The sequence below is a fragment of the Paroedura picta genome, chromosome 4, assembly GCF_049243985.1.
Source record: "Paroedura picta isolate Pp20150507F chromosome 4, Ppicta_v3.0, whole genome shotgun sequence".
NCBI classification, from domain to species: Eukaryota; Metazoa; Chordata; class Lepidosauria; order Squamata; family Gekkonidae; genus Paroedura; species Paroedura picta.
The window spans coordinates 113,450,656-113,472,680 of NC_135372.1; the positions used below are offsets into that span (position 1 = coordinate 113,450,656).

Genomic DNA, 22,025 nt, shown 5'->3' on the forward strand with positions numbered 1-22,025 from the left:
TGGACTTTAAATAGCACTTTATACAAACTCCGTGGCTTCCTATTTGCTGCTATATGTGACTCACAGACCATATTCATGCAGTGCTGGAGATTACACTGCTGTACTTTACGGTGTGGTATTTAAACAGGGAAGGGTTATAAAGTTCTCTTAATTCCAGAGACATCTGTATCTGTGTGTGTATAAAGTGCGGTTAAGTCACTGCTAACATATGGTGATCCCAACAAGTGGTTTTTAAGGCAAGTGAGAAGCAGAGTGGTTTGCCATTGCCTTCTTCTGCAGAGTCTTCCCCGGTGGTCTCCTAAGTATTGACCCACTTCCGAGACCTGCTCTGCCTTGGAGGCTTGCTAGAGCTAGAGCTATCAATCTCTCAGTCAAGCATAACTCACAGGATGGTGATTGCAGTAAGGATAAAATGGGGGAGGGAAGAGTGATCTGATAAGTCATTTTGTGTCTCCATTAGGAAGAAAAGTGGGGTAATAATAATAATAGTAGTAAGTAGAGTTACACCCATTAGGTTCGTGGGCTTAGAAAGGTATAACTCTGCTCAGGCTGATACTCTAAAAATCCTGCCTGGTTTAGAATTTTCACTCCCTTCTCGGTTGCCCTCATGCAGATTTATTCTGAATTGATTCCTTCAGTACATCAGAACTGTGTGCTGGCAACAGATTATTCTCCAGAGGAGTAGAATTTATTTATTTATTTATTTATTTATTTATTTATTTATTTATTTATTTATTTATTTATTTATTTATTAATTATATTTCTATACCGCCCTCCCCGGAGGCTCAGGGCGGTTTACATTAAACATATAAATAATACATGGAACAGTCTTCAGTAATACTCATACATAATAATAATAATAACAGTGGTTGTAACAGAAAACAGTATAGTGAACAGTATAACAATAATAATAAAATAACAGTATAACAATGCAACCGTGCAAATGGCACAACAGGTCCAGAGCACTCTGGTGGAGTTCTGGGAGGAAGGGGGGGAGAGCGGGGGCCCTTCGTTCGCTGTTGGTTGTGCCTGGTCTCAACCAAATGCCTGGCGGAAGAGCTCCTTTTTGCAGGCCCTGCGGAACTGTTTAAGCTCCGTCAGGGCCCTGATTTGTTTTCTTTAGTTGTAATAAGAATCTAAGGCTAGTATCTTTCTGCTTTTTTCTTGGTTTAGTGGACATAACCGAGCATGCCGTCTAATGGGGTTGACATTTATTTGCATTTTATGCTCATTGCATATGACTAAAAAGGCTAGTCCTGAAATAAGTGCTGGTAAATACATGTCTTAGAATAAGGAATACTGTACAGCTTGATTGTAGAGGCAATGGATCAGTTTGATGTTTCAAAAGCATGAATACTAGTAGTAGTTGCCAACCTCCCAGGATTACATCTCCAGGTGGCAAAGTTCAGTCCCACTGAAGAAAATAGTTGCTTTTAAGGGTGGACTGCATGTCATTATATTCTTTCTGAGGTCCCTCCCCTTACCAGGCTCCACCCACAAATCTCCAAGAATTTCCCAATCCAGAGCTGGCAACCAAAAGAAAAGAAAGTTCTGTATGTAGGTGGGCATAATGTGTCAGACATCATTTTCTGGGGCATTCTGCACCATCTACACTGAACACAATCCCTTGTTGTTTTACTTACTGAATGAAATTGAATAAATTCGTGGAATACCTGTCTGTCAATAGTCCACATGGGCCTCCATGTTCAGAAGCAGAATGCCACTGAGTACCAGTTGCCGGGAGTATAAATAACGCGGAGGGGATCTGCTCCCTTGTCTTAGTCCTTTCTCCCTAATGAGGACACCACGCAGCTACACCAGCATTCTAACCACTACATCATGCTGACTCCAGTTGAGTCAGTGCATCAAATCTTATTTGTTTTTAAATATAAATATTCTCTATGGCTTCTTATCTAGCACTACACTAGTTCAGGATATATCCATGACTGTGCAGACAGAATCCATTATCCTTCCCTAAAATCTTTTTCCAATATAATTAAATGACATTTCTGGGGGGGGGGGGGGAGGCAGGGTTCCTAGCTTTTCCCCTAAACCCAAAGACATTCCCTCAGAGATATGCATTAGAAAACATGGCATTAATTTGCTCCTGTAGTGATCATGGCAGTACTGCCCAAATATGGGTTAGTGCAGAAGCTAAGGATACATCTTGCAAGAACTGTTTATATCTAAGTAACTGGGGCAGTATGTGTCAAAAACATATTATTAGGAAATAGCTGAAGTCAGAAAAATGGCCTTTGATTCCCCATAATAAATAGATTATAGAGCTATATTTAGATTGGCTGATTTGTTTTAGAGAGGTGGTTTTTCGAAAGGTCATGCCTAGTGGGTCCCTGCGTATATGCTACTCCCTGTCTATTTTGGGTCAGTTTTAATGGTTTTAAAATATTGATAGGAGGAACATGAAAAGATACTTACTGGTTTCTTGTGTTTAAAAGAGCAGGAGAGGAAAAGAAGTTTAGCTATTCACCGTATCTTTTTATATATCAGTCATATTTGGACTGTCGCAAACAGCTGTTTAGGGAAGAGTCATTCAACCTTTGCTGTGTTTTGTTGCACTTCTGCTTGTAACTCTGCCACCACCATGACACAGTAGCCCCGCTCACATGTTGCAGTAAACTATTTATTAATTAAATTTATTATTTATTAATTAAATTTATAGGCTGCCACTCCTGGTGCAGCCAGTTCACAGCGGCTGCATGTGATAGAGGAATACTTTTTAGTTTTTCTTTCTGTGGGTACTGAGTAATTCTCCTTCTGAGGCGGAGGGCATCTTGCTGGGTTTTTCCCACCACTCACTCAAGGAGGCAGGACAAAGCTTCTACAACTTCCTGTTTCCTTGAGGGGAAGAAACCTCCCACTAGCTAGTTCTCTTCCTGCCTCTGAAGGGAGTGCACTTTGTGTAGGTTTGCTCTGAATCTTTGCTTGCTAATTTTTCTTACTTGTTTCTATCTTAAAAAACAAAAACTTCTATTCTTTCTCTGTGTCTCCTTTCCCTTCTTAGTAGGGAAATAGCAGTTTGCTGCAACTCTGTTGCGCCCGTGGCTTGGCCACTCATTCTTTTCGGCTTCGGCCAACAGTGGTTTATTGGGAACATCTCACCCTCCTCCCCTTCTCCACGATGGCAAATTCTCAGGCAGACAACTTTCTCTCAGAGGGCGATCTGCCCTCTCCGATGTTTGAGGAGATTGAGACTTCAGTCCCGGCCAGCATGTTCTCAAGTAGGGCTGCACTGGCTCTTCCAGTTCATCTCCGTCCATGGACAGAAGTTATTCCAGTCAAGTTTTTGGTAATGTTTGTTAGCTCAGAGTACAGCCTAGAACTTATTCTACAACGTTCAATCTTTCTGCTTCTCCTTCCTAAAGATTCTCCTTCTTCTGGAGTTCTTTTATTGGTGATTGTTTTGTTAAGGAGGTACTTGAGAGTTTTTTCTTCAGCTCTCAGAAATATTGAACTGGCTAGTGGGAGGGTTCTTCCCCTCAAGGAGACAGGAAGCTGTAGAAACTTTGTCCTGTCTCCCTGAGTGAGTGGTGGGAAAAACACAGCAAGATGCCCTCCTTACCTCAGAAGAGAAGGACCCTTTTCGGACAGTAATCAGTGGTCATTCTGACATTACATCCAGTGCACACACAACAACCAAAACAGTGTAGTGGTTAAGAGTATCTGAATAATGTCTGGGAGACCTGGGTTCAAATCCCTGTACATTCCATGAAAGCTTCCTGGATGACCTTTGGCTAGTCACACTTCCTCAGCCTAACCTACCTGTTAAAAGAAGATAGACAAGAGGAATGGCGTAGCTGCTTTGGATCCCTACTGGGGAGAAATACATGAATAAAATGAACAGTAGATAAATGTTAGTTACCTTTGAAGTTATTTTACCATGAGTATATATAAAGTAAATACATATGTTTTAAGAGAGAGCCAGAGTAGGGTTTGGAAGTCCTAAATTTGAATCCTTACTCTGCCCTGGAAGCTTGCTTGGGGGAGCATGAGCCAGTCATACATATCCTACCTACCTCACAGGGTTGTGAAGATAAAATGGAGGAGAGAAGATTGTTCTAAGACTCCTTAGTACCAATGCAGGGTACAAACAAAGTAAGTATACAGCTAAACAGGTGAGTTAAAGCTCACATTACTCCCAGGCACTGTCCTTGACTTAATTTGTAAAGTCTGCGTGCATTGACTCCTCTTTACAAACAGGTGTGGGCCATGGGCATGCAGGATAAATGCAAGTCTGCTTCTATGTCCCTTCTAGAGCTTAGTAGAATTCAGATTAGGAGAAGGGAGGAGTGCTGAGGTGAGGGTAGGGCGCTCATACCTGCATACATGCATATGCATGACTCTCCAGAGAGAGAAAGAGAAGGAGCAGGTGCTCTTTGCCACAAACAAGCAAGAGCCTGGCAGATGCTGCTACTGGATTTAGAGTAAATATTGGGCACTTAGAAAAGCAGTTCATCTATGGAAAAGCTGCTTATGGTGCTTGTGGAATCTGCAGGTTTGGAAGAAGAGGCTGGACACTCATCTGGTAGGAATTTAGGAATAAGAGGCCTGGCACTAGGTCAGAATCTATTCCAGTTTTGTTTTTGTGGATAAACATTCTAATATTTGATATGAAATTTCAAAAAGTATGTTTTAAGTAGTTTCTGGAATTTCCTATCAAATATAAGTAAGTTTATGTAGTTGGAGTTTATAGGGCAGGAATTACACTCACAGCTTACTAACCCCTTTATAGGCCCAGAATTAGATCCTGATAGCTCCAGGTGCTAGTCCTACGTGATGTGATTACCTGGTTTGCTTTCCAGCTGAGCACTGGATTGGTTAATTTCTTGTTTATATGGGATCATACAAGGCCTTTGGGGGAGGAGTGGAGAACTCATCCTAGTTATTAATAGCTGTTTGATCAGCTGTGCTGCTTTTAAATACCTCTGGGTTTTCTTAAGCGCTACAGTACCTTTAGTCATGCTATTCCTGACTTTCTCTTCTTTGCATAATTATTGATTCTACAGACTCACTGTGTGTGTGTGTGTGAGAGAGAGAGAGAGAGAGAATAGACATTTATCTACAGTGTGCCAAATAATGTTTCTGAGCCAGTTGTTTTGAATCTGATTTGTAAACAACTCAATTCTGCAGGACCTGCAAGACAGAACTCTTCTGCCCAGCTTTTGGTTAGGGCCAGTGATCTAACAACATCAAATTGGCCCCCTGAGGGAATACACACACCCCAGAGCATTATCTTTTTTCATATAAAACTATTCATAAATATTTTCCAAAATGAAAGGCTTATGAAAAAATAACTTGAGCAGCAGCATGGGTGGGGTGCTCCAGTTCAGAGGTGGGTGGGTGGATGAGAGATGGGAGTGAACACAGTAGTTTGCTCCCTTGTCTTCCTCCCCCCTCCCAATCTTTCCTCCTCCAATTGGGAATAAATTGCAAATAATCAAGGAAGGAAAGTGCCTCTTCAGGATGAGGAGTGGATGGCTTTATGAGCTCAGATACCAAATTTTGTGAGGGGGAATAACAAAGGCTTGGGGGAGACAAGCAGCACTGGGGGACTCCTTAACACAGGGTGGCTTTCAGAGAAATGAATTTAGAGGATTCCTCATGCCCAGACATATATGGAGTTCTTCCAACTAAAGGTAAGATGAAGGCAGAGGGACAATACATCCTCAGCCCTCCCCTCCCTCCCCGTCACTACTTAAGGAGGCCTGGGAGAACTATCCCTCATCTGCCAGTTTAAATGCCCTCATTTCCCCCAATTGACAAACATAGGACTGAAACCATTTGTTTGCCAAGATAAAATGGAAAATTGCCAAACTTTTATTGTCCACAAAATTTAGCTTAGTGTCTGTAGCCAGTCTTTGCGTAAACTCTACATAATTTTAAATTTAATTCTCTGAGAAGCTTTTTGTATTCTTTCAGTATTAGGGAAGATTGGGCAAGAAAGCAGAATGAGATAGTTGGTTCTTACAGGTATGCTGTGTACCTCAGTGCTATGTTGTTTAAGTCCGTTTTGTTGTTGAAAAGTTTGTGGTCTTTTAGTAGTACTGCTGATAGTGTTCTGAGAATTGAATGGGCATTACCATGAACAGTTGTGAAGAATGGTAAAGAATCACAAGAAGTCAAACAAAGAAACCATTTTCTCCAGCATCTTATTTTGGAGATGGGATGTTTTCCTGAGTTACAGTGGAACAATCAGTGATACACTCCAGTTGATGGAGAAAGATTACTAACTCACAATTCATGAATCTGTTAGCAGTATCAATGATAATGGGAGAAAGTGCCCCCAAAGGATGAGCCAGAGCTGTCTCCAGCTGCCTGTTCCCTGTTTGGCTTCTTTGCCTGATTTCTGAGTTGCCTGATTTCTTTGCCTGATTTCTGAGTTGCATGTGACAAGAATCCATGGTCTCTTTTCTGGAAATTCGTTGTCCTGTAGATCAGTGGTCCCCAACCTTTCTGAGGCTGGGGACCAGCAGGGCATCAGGCCAGCCCGCGCGGACCACGCCCGCGCAGTGGGCTGCGCCCGCGCATCGGGCCGCGGGCTGTGCCCGCACGGGCCGCGCATGCGCGATGCGCAGCCCGGCCCTGATTCCCTCTCCCCGCCCTCCCGCAGTGAGAAGCTTCCCGGGCCGCAAGCTTGTGGCCTGGGAAGTTTTTTACTGCGGGGGGGGCGGGGAGAGGGAGCCGCGGCCCGGCGCCATGGCCTTCGCGGCCCAGCACTGGGCCGCAGTCCGCAGGTTGGGGACCACTGCTGTAGATCAGTGGTCCCCAACCTTTTTATCATCAGGGACTGGTCAATGCTTGACAATTTTACCCAGGGGGGGTAGTCTTTTGCCGAGGGATGTCACCGCCGTCACCTGAGCCCTTGCTCCACTTGCTTTCCCACTGGCACCATTGACTTCCCGCCGCCTGCTGGGGGGTGTTGCCAGCAGCAGCTGGGCAGTGCCATGCTGAAGGGGAGCCCCAGCCATGGCAGCCTCTGGAGATCACCAAAGGTAAGCTGGCCGCAGAGTGGCAGGGCAGCCCCCGAGGCAGCAGCCAGGGAGGAGGACGAGGAGGAGCTGCGGCCCAGTACCGACTGATCCATGGACTGGTACCGGTCCCCAGACTGGGGGTTGGGGACCACTGCTGTAGATGATCTTCTCCCAGACTACATGTATATTGGTTTGTAGGTATCAGAAGCCATATCAAAACCTATGTATGGAGTTCTGCATTATCTATATACTATTATCTATATGTTGGAAATAAAACAAAACAGATACCAACCAAGGAAGCTCTTGTGTATTTGTACTGTGTACAAGAGTCTGAGGGTGATTCCTCCCTATTGATGGATGCCCAAGTCACAAATGCTGCCCACCAGGCCTATTATCGTTTTTGCCAGATGCAGCAGCTGGCACCTTAGTTGTCAACAACTGACCTGGCTACTGTGATCCGTGCAATGGTTACCTCCAGATTAGACTACTGCAGCTTGCTCTATGCAGGGCTACCTTTGTAACTGCTCTAGAAGTTCCAAGTGGTCCAGAATGCAGCTGCTGGCTCCTTACACCACATGGAGAGCATATATTTGACCAGTGCTTTCCAGCTGCACTGACTCCAAATTGAAGATCGAATCAAGGCCAAAGTTCTGGTTTTTACTTTTAAGGCCTAAAATGGTCTCGGACCTTTGTACCTGCGGGACTGCCTTCTCCACTACACCTCCCAAAGAAACTTATGGTCAAGCACAAAACCTGCTCAAGATCCCCGGCCCCAAAGAAGTCAGATTAGCCTCAACCAGACCTGGTGGAACATTCTCCCAAAGGCCCGTAAAACAGAGCTGTACCACCACACCTAAGACTGAGGCCTATAAATACAAACATTGATAAGCTGGCCTCTCTACACAAATCGACAAAACACTATCCATACAAAACACTATCTATAACAACAATGCACTGAACTCTCCCTTCCTCCAACCAGAGAGAAGGCAGCAAGTTTTTATTGCTTTTAAATCTCACTGTTTTAAATGCTTGGATGTTTAATTTATTGTTTTATCTTTGATGTGTTGTGAGCCCCCCCCCCCGAGCCTCCAGGGAATGGTGGTATATAAATTTGATAATAAATAAAAATAAATTACTAAAAGTGTTGCATGAGAATTTCTTAAATCCCATTGGTTTTATTTAGTTTTTTGCATCTTACCATTATTTAAAATAGATAAGGCCTTAGCAGTCTTAGAGGAGATAAATAAATCTTTGGACTTGACTATGTGAGAGCTATTCTTGTTTTAGTACCAACTTGACTTATGTGAGACACATGGCTGCATCGTGTGTTGTCAGTTTAAGTCCTACTGTTGTTTTTGTCTGTCCTGCTGAAAGGTAGTGAACCCAGTGAAATTACAATCTATTGAGCATACAGGCCGCAAATATCAAATATACTGAATGAGTTCAGTATATTTGATATACTGAACCCCAGAAACCCCATGCTTCCTTTATGTGTGATTTTTAGAGAATAAAAGGTGTTATTTAGACTATTTGGTCTTCATGCTTAGAAAATAACTACCTGACCTAATTGTCTTAGACCGGGCTCCTGGGAATTGTAGTCCATGGACATCTGGAGGGCCGCAGTTTGACTACCCCTGTCTTAGACAGCTGTAACTCTTTTAAGGTTGCAGTATGACTCTTTTGTATTAGAATCCCATAAAGTGCATATCAGTAAATGGCGCACTTAGCAAAAGACTGAGTCTTTTACAGTGAAACAGACTCATGGCTGGTGCAAGGAATCAAGTCTAGGAACCAAATGAGGAGACATACAGGATCCTGAAAATGTGAGTTCCAGCACTCTCACTGAACATTTTAGAAATCCGACCATTTATAATAGTCCAAATTATCATTTTTATAATGTAAGTAAGAAAGTAATACCTTTATTGGCATATATAAAAACATACCAAGAGAAAAGAGGGAGGGAGGAATAAAATACATTTTTCACAGTGGGAGTAGTTCCTCTCCTCATAGCTTTACCTCATGATACCAGATTCTCATAGCAGTTAATAGATACTTTGCTACCAAGCCAACGAAATGAGGGCTGCAGTCTAATAAAAGATACAAGACATGCTTCTCATCAGAGTGCACTTTCAGCTTACATAAAAGTAGACTGATGAGAAAGTGACACATTTCAGCATAAAAATCACAGTATAGTAATACACAGGGAACAGAATCCTGGCTTCCACATTTACATATACAGAGTCTTTGAGAGCAGTACATCCAAGGAGGGCTGCAGTAGGGAGGGAATCGGTTCTAGCAAGCACAAACTCTCATATTTGTGGAGAAGTTAAGCAAAAGAAGAGGCTAAAATTCCCTTCTCCGGCATAATATCAAACATCATTGGAGAGCATATCCTATTTGCTAAAGAATTCAGAGATTGCTTTTCAGTATCCAAAAGTCTTTGTCTCAACAGTCTCTAAAGCAGTGGTAGTCAACCTGTGGTCCTCCAGATGTTCATGGACTACAATTCCCATGAACCCTTGCCAATATTTGCTGGCAGGGGCTCATGGGAATTGTAGTCCATCTGGAGGACCACAGGTTGACTACCCCTGCTCTAAAGGCTTGAGATTCTCAACATGACCAGAGTCTAATGAAATAACAGTTCACCAGATTTTCTGCTGTATTTGGCAGACCTATATATTTGTAAAAGAGTCAGTCAGTATATGCTGTACATAACAAGGGGATTCCACCCTGAAGTAGAAATGAAGCCAAAATTGCAGAGTTGAAAGGCAAGCTCTGGTCTCTAAGAAGCTCTGTCCTATTTCCATACACAAGATAACCTATACAATACAGAGCCCTTAAAATGTTGCACAAAAACAATGCCTGTACTTGTTCGTTAGAGTGACACTTGTTCATTAGAGTTTGTTAGAATGACACTAATCCGGATGGGGATTCCATGTAATAATTGGGATACAGATTTGTCATTGAAGACTTTAATGGCAGCAGGAACAAACTGGATAATATTCATATAGAAACAGCCAACTGAAGATGTACTACATTTTGCTAGATGGAAATTTATTCCTAGATATTTAAAGTGCTTAACTTGTTCCACAGTATTTCCTGTGATACACCAATTAAGGCATTTCCGAGGCCTCAAGAACATCATTTTAGATTTCTCAACATTTATGGATAATAAGTTGGATTTCTAGTAGGAAACCAATGCTGACAGGGGTTGCTTAAGGCCCCTCTAAGGGTGTCATCTGCATAAAGTAATAGATAAACAGGATATGCGCCAAGTTTAGGGTAGTGATCATCCACTGTTCTTAAAGTGTGATTTAGATAATTTATAAAGAAATTAAATAGATATGAGGCCAATGTATATCCCTGTTTAACCAAAAGGTTTGACCAAACTGAGCATCTTAAATTACTGTGAAGGTTGTATCAAACTTGGCAACCAGTTGCAGAGTATAGATGGATAAAGAAAAGTAAACACCCTTCCCAAAAAATCCAGTTCATCCCATAAGAGGTTCCTAGAGATAGAATCAAAGGAATCTTTTAGATCAAGAAAATTGGAGAATAATATCTTTCCACATGGGCCACTGTGTTCAGGAGGCATTTATCAGTAGATCCCAATTTTTGTTTCATTGGAACTTTTTCTAATGAGTAACTATACTTTGAAATTGTTTTTTCAGATTATGGTATCAAGATGGAAGGATGGATGTGTTACTACTATGATATAGACGTTAAGAGGAACATAACTGAGATTTTATAATTTGGCAATCAAGTTCCACTGGTCTGGGCATGGGTCACCTACTTTCCAGACACACCTCACCCCCAACTCCTCCCCCCAAATTTATTTGAAACCTAGTTTAGTGCCATAATAAAGACTATTGCTATGTATGAAACTGGAAGAATGCTACATTTTAACAAATCCTGCTGATACCACCCAAAAGTGATGTTGGAGTCACTGGCATGTGTGTGTGATGCTCTGTATTTTGGGCAAAACTATTTTGGGTCTTCTCCCCCCCCCCCAATGTCTTCAACATGCCAGCTTCTCTTGTGGCTGATGTCAGCATGACACGTCATGCTGGTCAATGACCGTAATAAATAATCAATCAAGCCTGACACCTTGCTTCTGGAAAGCACCCCCCCCCCCGCCGCCAGCAATGCTAATTTCTCATCAAACCATGATCCAGTGAAGTTCCTAGGCAGGTTTTGTTGAGCAGTAGATTGCTACCCGCCACGAGCCGCAAGGGAGTGGCGGGCTATAAATCTAATAATAATAATAATAATAATACTGAAAACACAGTTTATGGAGATGAAAAGTGAGCCATAGGTCTGAAGAGCTTCTGGTAAATTATTAGCATTATCTATTTGCTGATGTAACACATTTGGTCTTGGGATTTTAATCAGCTGTTCCATTTTTTTGGGACCATTTAACTCTGCTAAATAATGATGATTTTTATAATATATTGTTAACATACCAGCCTTGAACATACTGGCTGAACTGGTTAGCAGGTGAGAGGAATATTGGACTATTATAGCAATGTCTGCATTGCTCAAACTGTTGGAAATACTGGTAGAAAGTGCAGACCATTCAATGGAGACACAACATGTGTTCATGTAATTATCAAGAATATTTTGCAGCTCCTTCCTGGCCTACTGTAAAGTTCTTGTGTTAGAGAAAGGACCAGTTTACGGTGTTCTTCAGTGGGGACTATGCATGCATTTCTGTGGCAGGTTGAATATGACAAAACAGAATCTGTGAGTGGACTAAGAATTTCCCTGACAAAGCAGCAGCATTCAAGTCACACCAAGTTGGAGCCACTGTTGTTTACACTTGTGAAAACAATGCTTTGGTATTTAAAAGCTCCCAGACGTTAATTCCCACAGCACTTTCTACTCCAGCTCCCCACCTCCAGTTGTTAGTACAATTTACTGCCAGTTCTGTGTAATCCCCCCCCCCCCCCGGTCATCTCAGCCAATATGCAGTTTATCTTATTCAAATGTTAAGTTTATAGTGTAGAAACATAACTTGATATCTCTTTTATTTTTGTGCGGAGGCATTTTGGGGTAGAAAATGTATTATAATCCTTACTTGTTCAGCCAAAGGTACTGCTCATACATGCAGACTTGCAGCATGATTGCTTTATAAGAAAAGGTCCATATGGCAAGTAATTGATATAAAGATTTTCCATTTAAATGGCACAGCATTTTCTAAAATATGTTGGGAGCCATGTTGAACACCTTGCTTGCAATGTGATGAGATGAAGGAAGAATGGTACGGGGGGGGGGGGGGGATTTAGTTCAAACATCATTACCTCTACATGTTTTGTGCCAAGCTTCCTTGGGTTTCTGTAGAAAATAAACACAGCAGCATTCCCACTAAACCAGCTGGTTAACACACAGCTGAGCTAGTTAAATTATGATTTGCAATTGCACATTTTTTTAAAAAAGAAAAGACTTGTACTATCTTGAAACAAGAGTCCTTTGCCTTTATTCCAGCATATCTGTTCATGAGTCAGAGCTAATTACATTAGTTGCATTAAAGTATACATACATTATGTTGATACTTTTTTGATGCCACCCAAGTTTGAGTTTGAGTTTGCTGCTACAGAGGAAGATAGCTACTCATCTGCTCCACATAATATATTTCTGGTTAGGGCTTGATGGAGGAGTGTGTCTCATGGCCACTCAGGGCAGCCAGTTGCCTTCCATCCCCCACCACTGACCATTCCTCCTCCTTCCCCATCCACCCAAGGCTTGGAGGCTGCAGATCCCTGCTGCATGAGAGCTGCCCCTGCCGGTGTGATCCCCAACAGCTGCCTACAGCCTTTCCAGATCCTGGGGGGAGGGGAAAGCCATCCACAGAGTTCTTCCACACACACACCCATCTAGCACCCATTGTATTCCTGAATGCAAGGGGCTTAGCCCCTAGTCTTATATAATGTATTTTGAGTAACATTTATTATGCTTAAGCCTTAAAATCTTGTGTGTGTGTTTTACATGCCATCAAGTAATTTCCAAGTTATACCCTATAATTTAATAACCTTCGGAAGGTTCTATTGTTAACATCCTTGCTCGGGTCTTGCAAACTGAAGGACATTGTTTCCTTTTTTGAGTCAATCCATCTCATGTTGGACCTTCCTCTTTTGCTGCTATGTTTATTTTTTCCTAGCATTACTGTGTTCTCCGGTGACCTTTGCCTCCTCATAATGTGTCCAGAGTACAATATTCTCATTTTAGACATTTTAGCTTCTAGGGAACGTTCAGGTTTGATTTAATTTGGAACTCACATTTATTTTTGGGGCAGACTTTTTTGTGCTGCTTTCTTCAAGGCAGATGGAATGCTCACCTGTTGTCTGCTGTGAAGGCAGCTATATAACATCTTATGCCACAATAAATGTGTTAGTTTTTGATGCACCACAAGATACTTCTCTGTTCCTGTTATAATGTATGTTATAATGTGGGTTAGTATGCTTGATTCAGATCTTACACATTCAAAGAATCAATAAATATATGTTTTATAAAGGAGGGTAAAGGGAAAGGTATCCCCTGTGCAAGCACCGGGTCATGTCTGACCCTTGGGGTGACACCCTCTAGCGTTTTCATGGCAGACTCAATACAGGGTGGTTTGCCAGTGTCTTCCCCAGTCATTACCGTTTACCCCCCAGCAAGCTGGGTATTCAGGAGGGTAGAAGTCCCAAAGTCAGTCATTTCTGTGATGTTGACAAAAACTGTTATTCTCTCAAACCTGACTAACTATTACTTGTCATTGCGTTTCCCCCCCTAGCTCTGATTGGGTGGAGATCATCGAGCCACGTTCTCGGGAGCGAATGTATGTCAATTTGACAACTGGTGAATGTGGCTGGGAGCCACCCCCCAACCTCAGAGTTCGTCAGTCTGATGAAAACCAGTGGTGGGAGCTCTTTGACCAAAACAACAACCGCTTCTACTACTACAATGCCATCACACAGCAAACAGTGTGGCATAGGCCACAGGGCTGTGACATTGTGCCACTGGCTCAGCTCCAGGCCATGAAACGTAATTCGCAGTCTGACTTCAGGACGTCCCAGCACAGGGGTAGCACAAGTAGTGATGGACGAAACACTCCCATCCAAGTGGCCCTTTTACAGGAGTTGGAGAAGAGTAAAGAAGACAACAGCCTGGAGAAGAAACCAGAGACTGGAAGGTAAACAGTTTTCAAACGTGTCTCATTTATAATGAACAAAGGGGGCCCATCCATATTATCTGCTTTCAAGGAAATCATGAGGCAGGCATGAATAGCTTGGAACTGTGAGCTTCACTTAGTTGCTAGCAGTGGAAGAAGAATAGGCAGGTTTGTTGTTGTCTGTTCCTGGAATAGCAATCCTGAGCAAGAGTCATTGGGTAGAAATTCTGAAGTAGACTTAACAGAATTGGAGTACCTGCCATTCCAAGACCATCTGAATATTAGGTGAACTAGATTGTCGGATTTGGACAATGAAGACCTTGGTTCAAATCTTCACTTAGCCATGAAGTTCTCTGAGTAACCTTTTGTATTGCAGTCACTGTTATCTCAATCTTAGCTCATATGATTGTTGTGAGGGAATAATAGATTTGGCAGAAGGGTGCAATAGGCATTTCATAATTGATAACAAATCATCATTTGAAGATAGAACATTGTGCTTCTGAATATTAGAAGAGCCAAGAGTCTCAGAAGAGAGACAATTGCTAGAGACTACTTGTAAAAGGATTTGTAAGAACAGTTTTTTAGAAATCTGAAAATATTACTTGAAGTATACAATTCACATATCTATCAACAGGTATATTAATATGCATCTTTTAATTCTGTGCTCCATGCATTTTTCATGATTGTTTGAAGAAGGGAGCTCTAAGTTAGTCTGGGTCTTAAGCTGCCTGCCTGTGACTTGTGCTTTCTCATATCCTTCCTTATACCTGAAAAATATTGTGATTTTACAGTCAAAACTTCAAAGCAGAGTCCTTTTGTTTAAAGGATATCTTAAAATCGGCTGTTCAGATGTCTCATAAAAAGTTTTTAAAATAGCTTTAAGCTAATATGATAACAAGGATGGTGTATGCTGCTTGGCAATTCCCCCTCCATTTGTCTTCCCACTTCTCTGTCTTGAAAGTCATGTTTGAATATAGGTGTGACAATCCCACCCCACTCCTTTGGTACTGTTGAAAGCCTTTAAATGTCTTAGCCATCTTTCTGCCGGACAGGGTCAAATTGAATTACAGCTGGTTAAGGCATAGTAACCACCACTAGTATTTTGTTTCCATCATGTGAAATGCTGGAATGCAATCTGAGCATCTTTCCAAATGCCTCATATTTTTATGGCAGCTGATTGGTGTCTTGGCTGAATGCCCCCAAATAGTTACATGTCAGAATGCTTTCACAGTCTCTTGCTGTTTCAGTGGAATGATAACTTTAGAGATTACTTGAATATAACTTAATTTAAGAAAACTTAATACAATAACATAAGAACTTTAGAGCCAGCTAATCAGTTTAATTGAGAACACAAAGTGCACAGGTGCTTGGTGATGGAGTACCTGCTTTGCATAAGAGGGTCCTGATATCTTCAGAGATTTCAGATAGCAGGTACTGGGAAAACTTCTCTCTGCCTGAATCCTTGAAGCCACTACCAGTTAGAGCAGACAGTAATGAACAAGATGGCATACCTTGGTTGTAAAAGTAGATTCATATGTTTATTTATTTACTTTATTTATGTATTATTACATTTACTAGTAGCTTAGCCCATTGTAGCAGGAAATACAATGGGCGCTAGCATGGTGTGATGGTGGAGTGTATTGCTTTGAAGTCTTGGGTTTGAAGGAAGGAAGAAAAGAAAGAAAGAAAGAAAGAAAGAAAAAGAAAGAAAGAAAGAAAGAAAGAAAGAAAGAAAGAAAGAAAGAAAGAAAGAAAGAAAGAAAGAAAGAAAGAAAGAAGAGTGCCAGAGATTGATCTTAGAAACAAAAATAAATCTATTTAAAATTTTCCTTGTTATTTGTGGTATCTAAAGAAGACCATTATCTGTACCATAAATAAATCTGGTAAGGGGTATTGGGAGGAGTTTGGCCTCACTACCCACCAATCAGGTCGGTTGTCCCATTCCTGATTGGCCGCCCATCCAATGAGTAGCCAATCAGAAGGACATCCCACCTCCAGTTACATCCCCCTCCAGCTTCTTCAATTTAGAACAAGTACCAGCCTGGTAAGCTGGAGCTGGGAGGGATGTTGGCGACCCTCGGACTGTGGGCCAGTGGGGATGGGGAGAGGGGGGAGAGAAGCCCAAGCAGCTCTGGCCCCGGCCTTTCCAGACCTTGGTGGGGCTCCTGGGGCGGCAGGAGGGGGCTGCACTGCCTGCCAGCACCCTCCCCAAAGGTCAGCCACCACCTCCGTGGGGCTCGGCATGCCTTTTGCATCCAGCAGCCAGAGGGGCCAGGTTCCCACTGGCCCTTCCTGCCCCATGCTGCCAAACACCCACTAAGGCCTGTCCCGGGGTGGGGTTGGAGGCACTAGCAACTGTTGTATTTTCATATACACTTGGCTTTGCTGTTAGCAGGATATAGGAATCTGCAAAACATTTAAACCACTGGAGAAAATCCAATAAAAGATGTTGACTGGTAGCCTATTAAGCTGTGGCCTGGATGGCCCATGCTAGCCTGATCCCATCAGAACTTGAGAGTTAAACCCTGGTTAGTATTTGGATGGTAAACTACTGGGGAAGTCCAGGGTCATGACACCGAGGCCTTCAAAACTCTATGGGGTCAGCATAAGTTGGCTATGGCTTCATTGCATTTTTCACCACCACCAGTATCCAGTGAAATCCCACAAGGGGACAGGAGCTTACAGAATGGGGACTTTATCTGTCACCCCCCTCCAGCTGCAGTTCACTGAACTCCCTGGTTTTTTATTGTTTAGGGTCAGTAGATCCTAATGAACAACAGAGGGAGTAAAATGGGGATGAATCAGTGGGATTCTGTTGCTATCAGAAATGCCTTTCTGTGCCATTAACAGACCAAAGGATTCAAGCTGTAATTTGTATTTAAAAACTGCTTTGCAGTATAAGATCAAAGAACTATCTAATACAGTATTCTGTTTATAACAGTAGTTCTTCTGTTTCCTGAGAATCTGCTCCAGCCATACTGGTATTTGCTTCTTGTGGAATCTTTGCCAATTGTCGTCATATCTTCAGTAAGAATCACGAAGGCAGCAGTGATCCTTTGTCCCAGGCATTTGGTACCCAAAGGCTCTGCTGACCGTGTTCTGATTCCATTCTGCGAGAGTTACCCATTTGGAAAAGGGAGATGACATCCCTTAACAGGATGGCTGACTTAGGCAAGGCTTCCCAGCTGACTAGAACATGCATGGCAAAATTCTTTCTTTAAACAACAATCCTGGCCTTTCTCTCTTTTGCATTCCTGACTAAGCCATGGTTAGTGTTGCTCTAGATTCAGCAAACAGCGGAGCTTAAAGTTGTACTGACTTAAAAGTTCTAAACAGCCTAATAAAGAAACAGTAACTGGATGCTAATTTGTTTAAGAAGTTTACATTCTTCTGTTTCCTGAGAAGCTGCTCCAGCTATAGAGGAATTTACTTCTTGTGGAATCTTTGCCAATTGCTGTTATGTTTTCTATAGGAAGCAGAGCATCACTGTAGAAAAATAAAAGTATTGCTTTCAGCAGAGCTGTTTATTCAGTGCTTTTTGCCTATGGCATTGCCCATAAAATAAAGCAATTTTGAAATAGTTTGGATTCCCCCTTTCTTCCCCCATTGTCACAGGGTCTGACTACTTGAAATACTGAGAGAACCATGCCTGAATCCCCCCAGTGTTGTAAAAATGGCGACAGAAGCTACAGAGGGACAGTATGGAGTGAGACAGCACAGGGACAGGAAGGCCTCTCTCTGACTGCACAGCTTCATGCAAACTGAACTTGTACTTTTGTTGGCCCTAAAAAAGAAAAAGGCATGCAACCCATTTTTGTCAATCTTTTTTTTTTCTCTTTAGGTTTTGATATGAATATGTGGTAGGGATTGATTCAGATAGACAAAACTGCACAGGAGTGGGAAGAATTCCCCTCCCCCACGTAGACCAAAATCTGAATCAAGCCCTTATGTGTCATCTATAAGCATTAAAAAAAATGCTAGGAAGATCCAAGTGTGGCTCTCCCTTGTGTTTTGACCTCTTTCACACTATTACAGGACCACCACTACCAGCCCCTAAGGCAGGGCTTCTTGATGTCCCTGGAAGGGTTTCATGAATTGGTGGAATTGATTTTTATTGTTGTTGTTGTTATGTGTGAAGTTGTGTCCGACCCATCGCGACCCCATGGACAATGATCCTCCAGGCCTTCCTGTCCTCTACCATTCCCCGGAGTCCATTTAAGTTTGCACCTACTGCTTCAGTGACTCCATCCAGCCACCTCATTCTCTGTCGTCCCCTTCTTCTTTTGCCCTCGATCGCTCCCAGCATTAGGCTCTTCTCCAGGGAGTCCTTCCTTCTCATGAGGTGGCCAAAGTATTTGAGTTTCATCTTCAGGATCTGGCCTTCTAAAGAGCAGTCGGGGTTGATCTCCTCTAGGACTGACCGGTTTGTTCGCCTTGCAGTCCAAGGGACTCGCAAGAGTCTTCTCCAGCACCAGAGTTCAAAAGCCTCAATTCTTTGACGCTCGGCCTTCCTTATGGTCCAACTTTCGCAGCCATACATTGCAACTGGGAAGACCATAGCCTTGACTAAACGCACTTTTGTTGGCAGGGTGATGTCTCTGCTTTTTAGGATGCTGTCTAGATTTGCCATTGCTTTCCTCCCCAGGAGCAAGCGTCTTTTGATTTTTATATATGTATATATATATATTTTTAATGTGTTAAACATTTATTGGGTGATATGACTATATATTGTGTACAATTGCGCCACTTCTGGGGGTTTTCGAAGTCTGAAGAATTTTTCAGGGGGTTCTCAATAGGAAAAAAGTTGAAAAAGGCTGCCCTAAGGGAATGTCACATATATCATTGCAAACCAGTGCACATTTTAATACTTAGAAATTATATATGAGAGAACATTTTCAACTATCAGTTAAGTGTAAGTCCTATAGTCTGACTATACAGATTACTATGATGAGCATCACTTAGTAAGTACAGCGTTATTTTATCTGGTCTTTGCAGAGTCTGGATTTCTTCTTCAGGCTGTCTGGGAACTGAGGTCATGTACTTTCTGATTACTAAGGTCTGTCTGAACTTCACTCCCATTCCTGCAAATACACAGGTCTTTCCTGATGAGCAGTCATTGTAGTTAAGTAGCTTCCTCTTCTGTTTTTCTTTTGACCTTATTCTGGTGCTGGTCCTGACTATAGGCTTTGAAACAAGCCTGGATTGATAGTTGTAATGATATGTGTAGTATACCCTTAGGGGCCTGGCTGTGGTGGTCCTGTAATAGTATAAGAGAGGTCAAAACTCAAGGGAAATCCACACTTGGATCTTACCAGTGGTTTGAAATGCTGATATATGAGGCACAAGACGGTGCTGGCAAAGTATAGGCGTATACTGCTTATATCAAATGCAGAAGCAGCAAGAATTTAAAGTCCTAATTTTGAAGGTGCTTTAATAAGCTTCCTGCTGAATACGGCGATTCTCTAGTTGTCTAGCAGGGACAAAGGGTTGAGCCCATTGAAGAGTAATTTAGCTTTCTCTTTTGTGCCTCCAAGCTGAAATCTGAGGTTTTAGATTCTAAGAGCATCTTGCAGGTGGGAAGGAATTACATTATGTGACTGCTGAATTTTTTTCCTATAGAGACTTTTATAAGAGGCAAAAGTGCAGGTGGGTGGCTGAGGTTTGTATTGTGGACTCTCTTAACACATATGTTATGGAGTATTCTTAGCTCATGAAACTCTCATCCCAGAAAATCAGAGTCCAGTAGCACCTTTAAGACCAACAAAGATGTATTCAAGGCGTGAGCATTCAAGTGCAAGCACTTCATCAGACTCGAAAGTCTGCTTGCACTCGAAAGCTCACGCCTTGAATAAATCTTTGCTGGTCTTAAAGGTGCTACTGGACTCTGATTTTATTGTGCTACTTCAGACCAACACGGCTACTCATTTGAATCTATTCTCATCGCAGAAAATCAGTTTTCCATTGAGTCATGTGATAACTTCATATGAAGCTAACTAATATCAGTTCCAAGTATATGCACACAAGTATATGCACACTTGCAGCAAGTAGAGCACATATAGGGTTAGTTAAAAAGAGTTGGCTTTTATACCCTGCTTTTCACTTCCTGAAGGAGTCTCAAAGTAGCTTACAATCACCTTCCGCTCCTTTCCCCACAACAGACAACATGTGAGGTAGGTGAGACTGAATGAGCCCTGATGTTACTGCTTTGTGAGAACAGCTCAAACAGCCCAAGGTCACCCAGGTGGCTGCATGTGGGGGAGAGTGGAATCAAACCCTTCTCACCAGATTAGAAGCCTCACTCTTAACTACTATACCAAGCTGGCTGAGCGCTTATGTCCCAGTGTATTCCTTGGCTTTTGACCGACCAATCAGAAACAGAGACGTTTGGAATGTACTGCTTTAAAGTAAATTTGGACATTCCAGAAGCAATTTCATGCTTTTTCATTAACTTCCAAAAACATTCTGAACAGCACAGAATTGCCAGAAGCCATACTTCTGCTGCCAACCAGAACTAAGCGGCATATTGGGAGACCTGGAGGCATTTTATTTGCAGAAAGCAACTATTTCTCAGGAATTGTATATTATAATTGAAAGTAATTTTGAGAATATCAATCCCATTGCAGATATCTAAATACACTACAGGTAAACATAATATTTTGATCATCATTTCATAATTGATTTGATAGTGTCTGTGTTTAGAATTTAGAAGAATTGTGACTGTTTAGTAACAGGAACTGCAATAGCCTCCTTCAATTTAAATTGTAGTAGAAGCACCAAATTTCTTGCACATTTCCAGTGTTGGGTGGAGAATACATCTCATATTGAGATGACCTGTTGTAAACCTACAATAACAGTGTCCTTTGACTACCAAAAACAAAGGGAGAATGACAAAAATGGATGCATATTTTGCCTTGTATAGCCTGTAGAACAATTAAGAAGTGTATTTTGCAATACTCCAGCATGCTCTTTTAAATCGTCATTCCCTAGGGATGAGATAACTCATGTGTATGCACAAGCTGGCAATTTTGGGTATAAAGGGAGTCCAGAACACCACAAACCTAAACACAAGAACTCTGAATAATTTTCTGACATATTAATTTATCAAACATTTAATAAATATTGTAAAAAAAAGCAGAGGTAAGTTCCAAGCATCCAAATGCTTATTATTCATACTGGAGCCCATGTATTCATTGGTTATAACACTGGTAACTGAGAAGGTTTACATCTGGGAATGTGTATATCCATCATTTGAATGATAAGCCTACTGTGAAAGTGCACTTGCTGCATTTTGCTTAGATATACAAGTCTCCCTGAGTAAGCTTGGGAAACCTGATTTGTATGTTCAGTGCAAAAGCCAGCTGTATACAATACTGACTATCTTGAAATCAGGGATGTTTCTAACTAACCTACTCCATTATCCTTAAAACATTTTTCAGCATTTTCCAAACTTTGTACAAAGAAAGAAAGAAATGGGTGGGACAGATATATATTTCACTGCATGATGTACATGTGGTGCTTTAAATATTAAAGAAAGGTCTTGATATGGAGGGATGACACAGATTGCTGAGTCAGTTCTGATTTGCATTTGCATTTGAATGCACATTTGCTGAGCTATTGCATAGAATGCCAGTGCATACTTTTGTTTATATTTGCACTAGCTTCAAAGCCCGTTCCTAAGAATGCGCCTTGAAAGGGTCCCCTCCCCTGGCCCCCAGCCAGGCAACGTAAGGTGGCTTTGGGCCACAGCTCGCAGCCGGATCAAGTGGGGCAGGCAGGGGCTGGCCAGCTCATTAGCAGGCCTGGGACAAAGCTCTTTAGCAGGCAGTCAGCAGGCCGGGAGGCCCTCGTTAGCAGGCCCAGCCTAGCAGGCCAAGTGGCCCTCGTTA

General features: G+C 42.1%; 1 protein-coding gene across 3 annotated transcripts in view; it reads left to right on the plus strand.

The window, feature by feature from the left end:
- The window catches only part of LOC143836209 (rho GTPase-activating protein 39-like), a 102,612-nt gene that overhangs the window by 44,183 nt on the left and 36,404 nt on the right, over positions 1–22,025 (plus strand). For 2 of the 3 annotated variants that reach the window (XM_077335209.1, XM_077335210.1), the window contains exon 2: positions 13,762–14,160. The exons of the other annotated variant lie outside the window; for it this stretch is intronic. In XM_077335209.1, the coding sequence (XP_077191324.1) occupies positions 13,762–14,160 (399 nt within the window). The remainder of the gene's footprint in view (positions 1–13,761; positions 14,161–22,025) is intronic. 3 annotated transcript variants of the gene reach the window in all.